Source organism: Volvox carteri (genome assembly GCF_000143455.1).
Source record: "Volvox carteri f. nagariensis unplaced genomic scaffold VOLCAscaffold_8, whole genome shotgun sequence".
In the NCBI taxonomy this organism is placed as follows: Eukaryota; Viridiplantae; Chlorophyta; class Chlorophyceae; order Chlamydomonadales; family Volvocaceae; genus Volvox; species Volvox carteri.
This window is the reverse complement of record NW_003307551.1, coordinates 1,875,668-1,885,087: the sequence shown is the minus strand read 5'-3', so window position 1 is coordinate 1,885,087 and position 9,420 is coordinate 1,875,668. Positions and strand designations below refer to the sequence as shown.

Sequence of the window (9,420 nt, the reverse complement as noted above, 5' to 3'; positions counted from 1 at the left end):
ACCCTAAGCAATGTTATCGCAATAAATGCACTGACGCGTAGTCGGTGAGGCTTATGTGCGGGTATCCAACGGATGCCGAAAATCATACGCTCTGACGTTTCTTGCAGCATGTTTACCCCCAATATACACCCCTGACAAGTCCTGTGTGGAACATCCTCGTTCTTTCGTGACTGCTGGTACCCTTCGAAACCCCTGACGGGATGGTGGCAACCTGGTGTTGAGAGACAAGCCGGCTCGGTTTGCAAGGTGGGATTTCCTGCTAGGTTCCATTACTACATATTGCAATCTATTCACGTGGTGGTTCGTGACAGAAACTGAAGCACCGAGCTGAGGATATTCCTTGAGAGATATATGTCCAGCGATGCCTGGCTGACCCACGTACGAGCCCAGTCTGACTAGGCAGCGAGGGACAAACCACCGGATGTCCAAAGCAAAATGGTACGACTTCTTACAAACATGCCAAAAGCCGAATAGATCACATAGATCCGGTCCCAAGTAAAGGGGACCTCCATCTTTCCGATACCGTAGAGACCTTTTCCCCGGCAATACCCCACACGCTTAACTGGGTTAGGGAACGAGGGGAGCCGCCGTGGTCCGCGTGGCCAATAACCCGACACACTTTCCGGCACTGGCAGGCGGTCTGAGCCTTGTCCCCTATATCTCCCCCTCCATATCCACCCTTAGCCCATGCCGTATCTGTCGTACATGATGGCTAGCGGCAATGCTCTTAACAACCTGCTCCTCCCCCCTCTCCCTCTCGCTGGAAGATGCTCCGACAAAGCGGTACCATTTCAACCATTTCTCTCCGCTGCCTTTGTAAAGAGTCCTCGCCTTACTCTCGAAATTACTTCAAAATTGTCACACCGCGAGCGGCTATACTAGCAACCGCCTGAATTTCCACTTCACCGAAGTTCACATTGGGATACACCCAACTCGCTCTCCGCCCGCCTAATCTCGCCACCATCGTCGTCACACACAGCAGGCAGTGTAGAGTGACTAGTGTACACGGACCGTACGGGGCACGCCGGGGTCCCCGCCAAGTTAAATCCAATTAACCCTTCATAAGACCTAAGACCTCGGCAAACCTCGCGAACTGTCAGAAGCAAAGAGCTGAATACGTCATGTTGACGTCAACATAAATGGAACGATACTGTACAAAACAACAACAAGACTCTGAACAGTTCCAATTAAATACCATGCTCTTCGTGCAACTACGCAATACAATGTACAAGATGCGACCCGGGTGGCCATGGACACAAAAGAACAATAAACAAACTGGGGTGTGCAGAGCCAGAAGCAGGCGTTGAACACCTTCAGTTGGGTGGCCGCCACCACCACAGCTTGAATCAGTACAACACTCCTGAAGCACAACAACACAATGCTAGAGAGTACGGGCCCGCTGTCCCTCCCGATGCCTACATACTCACCGGGCGGAAGCGAAGATGAACAAAAACGGCGACTCCAAACACGCATCGCACCATGATCACTGCTAACAATCGCACCGGGCGAGGTGGTACAGCGGACCAAGAACATTACCAAACGCAAGCCCTCATTAACACGCGGGCAAATACTGGGCAACCACCCGGCGAAGTTGCGCCTTCGGCCCAACCAACGACCACCAACCGAAAACACCAACGAAACAATTCGTACATGCGTACACTGTGTAGTTTTCTTCTCTCGAGGGAAAATAGCCCCTAATAAGACATGCAGGCAGGCGGGACATGAACCGTGCACAAAGGACAGGTCTTGCCAAAGCTGTGGAGATCGCCGCAACTAAGCCAGACACTAAGCAGGTATCAACGCGCCGCGGCACAGGAGCCGCTACTCTCCATCCCACTCCCCCTTTCCGGAGCCGCCGAAGGCAGCACCAACCAGCCTGCCACTCAGCCAGCACAGCTCAGCCCCCGACGACCGCCCTCGCATCAGGAATTAACACCCCTCCTCTGCCACCCCTCCGCCAAGGCCCTAACTGCCAAGACATCGGTTGTTGATCGATCTCCCTCCGTTAACGCAAACAAAAGAATAAAATAACTCAATTTATTGCGCCGCCCTATGATTACCCCGAGATCAGTGCACCACCTGAACGCCGTGTTATTTTTTGTGCGGACACTCGCATATACGGGACTGCCTACGGGTTAGCAGACATGACATCCGCCGAACCTATATTGCTTCGCTTCCCCGTTCGGTACCTTGGTCTCGCGATGCGGTCTCGCTTCGTTCCCACCACCATCGCCATCACCACGACCAGCGCCGCATTAACAATACCAGCAGCCGGTCGTATCCTCTCTCCTCGACCGCCCAGGAGGTCCAATTCATGAGCACTAGGCCCCATCCTTCACCTCCGACCCTTCTTGGCCGCCTTCTTGTTGCTGCCGCCCCCGGAGGGAGCAGGCGGCGGCACGTTGGGCCCGGCGGATCGAGACGCGATGAAGAAGGAGCGCGAGGTGGCCCCCACTCCCCCGGGCGGCGGCATCTGCGCTGTATCCTGCATCCGGAGGGGGCGTCCGGAGAGCGACGACGACGCCGCGGAGTTTTGGAGGTAGTTGGCGGTGGTTTTGGATTCAACCTAAATACAACCAACCGCAAACCACCAGCACCAGCTGAACAGGCTCCCCATTGTAATCCCGTCCCGAGTCTCCAGTCGCGTCTTATTCTCCCGCACTCCATTCCCTGACAAACTGGTCGACCCAACGATGATGCGTCTTGTCACTTGCCTACGACCTCTCGTACCCTCCCTCCTCCCTCCCTCCCAAACTCTCCCCCCTCTTCTTCCCCCTCTCGCAACCTTGTGGTGGTACCTCACCTTGCCGCGAGCGCGGATCTTCTCCGCCCACGCCCAGGAGTCGGAGGGACTGCCGCCGCTGCCGTGCATGTCTCGGAGAGCTGCAATTAGGGTAGTAACGGTAGGGGGGCGAAATACACATAAACCACACGCACGCACACATAAACCACACTCACAGAGGTCGCTGGGTTGGGACTTAGACAGACACAATAGGGCATCACGGACAGCGCAAAGTGGCCCACAACCGGGTGATTGCCGCCGCATCACACAGCTTTACGCCGTTACGCTCCCGCATGCGCCGAGATGGGGCATGACCGCGCCACAGGGAGGGAGGACAGGGATCAAGATGGCGAGACCAACGCCGCTGCATTCCTCTTGCGTGCCACAACCGCCATCCTAGTAGTGGCAGCACTGGACCCCACTCCTAATCAATGGCCGCACGCAACACAAAGTACAGATTGTCATGGACACACAGAGGCGTGGAATGTGGTAGTGGGGCGTTAAGAGAGAGTAATAACTTCTCTCTCTTCTGATGCCTCTCCGCGCACACAACGTATGCGGTGAGCCCGACTCTCGCCACTGGCCTCACCCCGCCTCACCTACATCTTCACCGCATCTGCTTGCAACCCTAGGGGCCGGCAGGCTAGACCAGGCGACCCACATCACTGCCCTCGCCTGTGCCACTCACCCGCGTCGTAGTCCTCATCCCAGCTGTTGCGAGCGGGGTCGGAGGTGCGCTCCGGATCCGGAACCTGGTCGTACGGTAGCTCGCTGATGCGCAGACCGAGCGGCTGGCTGGTGTCCCGCTCGCGGACCTGCACGGTCAGGCGGGCGGCGGGTTGGGGGGTGAGGGCGGGGGGGACACCGGGTACCGGAGGTGCCAGGAAGGGGGGGGGGAAAATCATATGATGCGAAAAGATCAGAAATCAACTGCCGGCGTCCAGAGTCCGAAACTGCCCCTAGTGAGTCCTACTGGCCAGGGGGAGGGGTCGAGGGGAGTATGTGTTACGTGTTGGTTAGGGGGCACACGAGGCGAGGTCGGGCGGCTGCAACGGTCGGCACTGGGCCCATGGACCTCCCCCTCCTCGCCCGGCAAGATGAGGCCATCCAAAGCGGATTTCGGGGTGGGGGCGGGCGGGGGGAGTGAAAGAGACACATGGGATATGGGAAAAGGTGGGAAAAGGAGGAACATTGCCACAGAGTGTACCGAGTTGTACCGAGTAGCAAATGCCCCAGGGTGCTCAGGTCACGAATGTACGAGATCCCTACGCACGCAGCTCGCCTGGACAGGGCCTCCACCCCCCGTTGGCACTTCCCTCCCCCATTCGCCATTCAGCCACCCCGGCAGGTACCTCGCCACGCAAGCCCTCCGTACCTGGACCACGGGCATGCGGCCCAGCAGCAGCTGGTCCACACTATCCTCCACCCAGTGCGCCACGTAGAAGTTCCTTGCCCGGATCTCCACAACGATGGGGAAGGTGGGGGGGGCCTTGCGCTCCAGGATCTGCGACACACCGCACATGCACATACATACACGGGCACACGTGCAGTGGGGTTCTGACCGCAATGACCTCCATGCGATTGCAGTGTCCGTCAGGAGCACAATGACGGCAACGACGCCGACAATGGCGACGGCAGGGACGCAACGTAATGAGGATAACAGCTTGGGCAAGGATACCCACTCTGTATTATGTAAGTAAAACACTCAGTCTAAACCGCATATAATACATATAATACTACGAAGAGGGCCCCCCATCAGCCCCAGCAGCGAGGTAGCACCACCACTACCAGCAGGAGGCGAGTTGCCGGGATGTCTGGTAGCTCTCTTGTGGACCGGATTTCCTCTGCCAAGAGACGTACGACAACTTCCTCCCCTTCCCCCTTCTTCCCCCCACACACCCTCCACAGGGACTTACCGTCTTCTGGGTGCCCCTGGTGCGCGCCTCCTCGTCGCCAAGTGTCACCGCCGCCACCCCGCCCACAAGGTCCGCCAGGGTGGGGTTCTTGATCAGGTTCTCGAGTAAACACCCGTGAGCAGTGCCGATCAGCTGCACCCCCCGCTCCGCAATGGTACGGCAGGCTAGCGCCTCCGCTTCCGTACCGATCTCATCCACCACGACCACTTGGGGCATGTGGTTCTCAACCGCCTCGATCTGCGGATCCGAAATCCAGGCAGAAGAAAATTTGTTCAAGCCAAACTACACACACAAAATCATACAAACACACAGGTTGCTGCCTGCCTCCGAGGATTCCGGATTGATACGGACCCCTCGATAGGGCGACCAGGAAATCCGGGAGGGGGCCCCCTCGGAGGCGGGGGCGTACAGATAAGGGAATGCTTCCCTGTGGAAACAGGACTAACTTGCTTTCAACACATCAGGAACGTAAACACCCGGACACAGGTGCAACGCATCGCCCAGGAGCTCCGCACACGGCCACCGGAAGCGCGGCGCCGGGCTGTACTCGGGGTTACTGTTGATGAAGCTGACAAAGTCCTATATCATATCATAGTGGCTGCTGCGGTCGACCTATCAAGGTTTGGATGAGGATAGGAGGGGACTGCTAAGGGGGTATCCGAATGCGGCCACTTCGTCACGACCTCGCGCTCGCCTCATAACCCAGCGCCCTCCCCCACCCCCCCACCCACCATGACCCCGTGTTGCTGAGTAGCATCCGCCACTTGCATGCGGCGAGCGCCTCCAATGGCGGGATGGGGCACGTCACCGTCTCTGAGGGGGGGGAGGATAGGGAACGGTCGGAAGGTGGGAGGGGTAGGGTAGTGCGCATGATGATCATGATAATAGTAATGTGTGGTGATATACACGTAGATTTACACGCAACACTATACACACACACCGGTAGGTGGTGTGGCAGGCAGAGAACCGCACATTCCAACATGTGTACCCCCGACGGGTTCCTCAGGTTGCACAGTTGCGGAGCCGTCCTTTCACCACCACCTTGTGGATGGAGCCGTAGACGCAACCTCATCTTGCGGGGGACAAGGGAACATGTGCGTCATCGCAGCTCCTAGGCCAAGGTGCTCACAGCGACTGTAATAAAAAGCTGCCGACATCGCTCCTGCGGCCCCAAAGCCCGCATGCAGTCCAAGGGGTGCTTCCAGCAACCCACTGACTACCACCCACCCGCCCCTGCACACCCGTACGACCCACCCACCCGCCAATCTCGTTCGAGGTGTCCACAATGACTACCCGCTTGCGGTACTCGTCCGCCAGCGTACGGCAAATCTCCCGGATGACGGTCGTCTTGCCAACACCTGGTCGGCCCAGCAGCAGTACCGAGTGGCCACCTACACAGCCCACGCAGTGGCAAGGGAGGGCCGGGGAGAAGGCCGGCGTAAAAGGACAGGGAAAGGGCAAAATGCTCAGAACCCACATCAGGAGCTGCACCATAGCATCAAAGCTTATCCTCTGTGCGCACAACAAGTTACACATCACTGGACAAGGTGGTCCACTCACACGTTTCAAGGCGTCATGTGCACTGGTATTGTGTATGACCTCCATCTCAACACTATGGCCCCCTCGCCCCCGGACCTTCTCTCTCCCCCGGCCCCAGGGTCCCCCAAACTCACTCTCCACGAGGTCCTTGAGCATAGCGATATGGCCGCTCACCGCACGACCCACTCGGCAGGTGAGCCCGATGATGATGCCACGACGGTTGCGGATGGCGGAAATGCGGTGCAAGGTGCCGGGCACTCCGGCGCGGTTGTCAGCGCCGAACTCGCCAACCGCCGCAACGGCCGCCTCCAGGTCCGCGGTCGTCACCTTCAGGGTCAGCACCACCAAAAACGGCATCATCACCCACCCAAGCACGCATGAACGCAATACAATTACATGATATGGTGTAGGTAGCAGCAGCAGCAATACCAGCAGCAGCACATGCAGCACTATGAGATTAAGCCCTCCGAAGAACCCCTTCATATATGCGGGAGAAAGAGAGGCCGCAGATGTACACGTCAGAGAGTATGTACTTGCAGCCCTCCTGTCTACACATGCTACAACTACAGCCGCCTGAAGCTGTGCCTTCTTGAACCCGGGGTGAGTGGGGGTTGCCGTATGAATGGCTCTGGCTGGTGCAGCATCGGTAGTATGGCAGGTAGGTAGGCGGTTAGGTAGTTGGACACTGACACTCACTAGGTGAGCCAAACAGGGGCATATCCCACCCGGGATGCGGGGCCTGCCGAGGCGTTCCGCCGTGGAACCGCAACGAGGGGGATGCGACCTGCAGCGGAGCCACTGAAACGCAACACGGACGCGCCCACGGATGCGCATACCCCCAAGACGCTGCCCCAGGCCGCACCTCTTGCTTCCGCAGATACTCGCCGGCCGGAATGCCTTCAAAACGCGCCTCCGGCTGGCGCCCGAGGTCCAAAACAACCTGTGTAATACGAGAGCGCGAGAAGTTCATATACTGCCATGTCGCACAAGGAAATCGGAGCAAGTTGTGCATTCGACCATCGGCACAGTCAGCCTATCGAAAGGAGGAGTTGACTAGAGTACAGTCAATTATGATCTTAAACACGTTAGCCTACCGCAACGCCTTACCTCAACAAGGCTCGCCCGCTGGGGGTGATTGACCAGCGGCTCTCGAATGTCTTCGGGCAGCAGCTGCAGGGTTACAGTCGGAAGGCTCCTGCTTATTTGTAAGGCGTTATTGTTTCTCATGTGGGCCAGTAAAAGGACATTTTGTCGCAACAGTCCAGCGAGCGAGCGACCACAGCGAGATGAACAGATGGGACCTCCAAAAACCTTTTCCTCACGTACCGTAAGGAGCTCCGCCATGTCATCCTGGACGACCACAGTTCCATCATCACGTTCCTCTTGCGATCGCAAGTCATCTGCGGGAAAGCCAAACTGGGGTTCTCACCGCGCGCGTCATCCATTTGCAACCGATGGAGCGGACATTACCTGGGTAGTCTTGGCCAACATCTAAAGCTTCTGTCCGTTCGGCGTGATATCGACAACCATGGGAAGCTTGGCGGGCATCCCTTACTGGAACCGGGCACACCGATACACGGTAACGACCAGCGACCGACCTGTCAAAACGGTTCATGGATTGACGACCACGAGCGGCATGCAAATGGACAGAGAAATGAAAGGACTTACTTTGCCGGACAGCGGGGACAGACGGAAAGACCGCGAAGCAACATCTTAGGGTTTGCGATGTGAGTTGTTTATCCGCTCTTAAGCACGTTACAGTAACTGCTTCCTTTCCGAAGCTTAGCTTCACTTCTTAACAATGGCGTGATTGTGAAGCACAACTTTCGACTAACAAGGCAAGCTTCCGTCTTGCAGTGTATTACGCCTAACACGCCACGCTTCTGTAAGTATCTTATAGAAAACCTGAAGGTGTTAGCAGTATTATGTATGCATGGCGAGCAAGAAGATGCGATGCCTGAGAATAATGCGGGTGATTTGGTCGTACCAATCCGCGCCTGTGCAACCTACAAAACTGCTAGTCCAATGCGCATTTCCGGCATACTTTCGAAATTTGAGGTACAGTAAAAGACAAATTACGGAAAAGAAACTGCGAAAGACAGATTTGCTGCTACGTCTTCCGAAGGGTTATCCTTCCTATGTCCACATATACAGCTACATGTAGAAACAGTAGTGTCCTGCCGAAAAGGATTTGTAAGTTGGCCGAGTGAATCTCGATACACCTGTCTATATGATCGTGATTGTTGTGGAAGCTTTCACTAATAAGTGCACGAATCAGGTAATCGATTCTCTGATAGGTGTATGAATCAGGTAACTGATTCAACAAAAGAGCGTCCCTCTGGTCCTGAAAAATACTGTGCGACTTGTGAGCCATCCAACCCTCTCGTTACCACCTCCGCGCCCGCGCGACAGGCATAGGAATTTGTTCACCACCTACCTATATGAGATAACCTACAACTAAGCGAGGATTTACATGGGCGCTCTTGCTGTATTGGGGGATTTAGGGGATTGCTGTATTAGCCCTGTGCGCGATCAGGAAGTGTTCCAGGCTAAGCTGTGGGAAGTACCATCATTGGCTGGGGCCCTCTGCCAAAGTTTTTCATCGTTTGCCCTGGGAAACCAGCAAGGCAGGAGCAGGGGCGCGAAGCTTTGCCACGTAGCGACAGCTAACATCATTGTTTATCAGGAACCCCCTTAGGGAACCAGCCAAAACCGCTTGCACTTGCCTGCAAGCTCCGTGACTAATAACGGGCCGGAGCGCCATCATTGCGGCGACGGGGCACGTGCAAGAATTCAACCCATTTGCGAGATTTTCGTAGCGAGCGCCTAGTTTGGCATCCTACATGGGCTCCGGTAGCGGGACATCAAAGGCCACACGCGCCGTTCGCACCGGAGCCCCATCACCCGCACTGCCGCCAACTGTGTTGTAATAACGCCGCCTCACTTCGGCCGCCGAGCAAGCTATGGAATCCCCCTTCCGTCTGCATTAACCCCCTTATCAACAGTGAAATAGACGCCAGCCAGGTCGCACAACCATAACCCCTCTACATCATTCCGGAAAAGCAGTTGTTTCATGAAGAAAAAAGCTAGTCTGAACCTCGATTCGCAAAATCTTTTGACGCGGCCTTGCAAGCTGTTGATTGATGTTGATGTAAAATTACTGCTGCCGCCCTGCGGACTGCG

General features: G+C 56.4%; 1 protein-coding gene across 1 annotated transcript; it reads right to left on the bottom strand.

Annotated features, from left to right (window-relative positions):
- Nucleotides 1-4,028: 4,028 nt before the first annotated feature.
- On the bottom strand, nt 4,029-7,464 carry VOLCADRAFT_57504 (uncharacterized protein; the record flags this gene model as incomplete). Its single annotated transcript, XM_002947899.1, has 7 exons — nt 4,029-4,286; nt 4,699-4,935; nt 5,430-5,511; nt 5,957-6,089; nt 6,372-6,564; nt 7,100-7,177; nt 7,345-7,464. The coding sequence occupies 7 exons, from the start codon at nt 7,462-7,464 to the stop codon at nt 4,029-4,031; spliced, it is 1,101 nt and encodes a 366-aa protein (XP_002947945.1).
- Between the last annotated feature and the right edge of the window lie 1,956 nt (nt 7,465-9,420).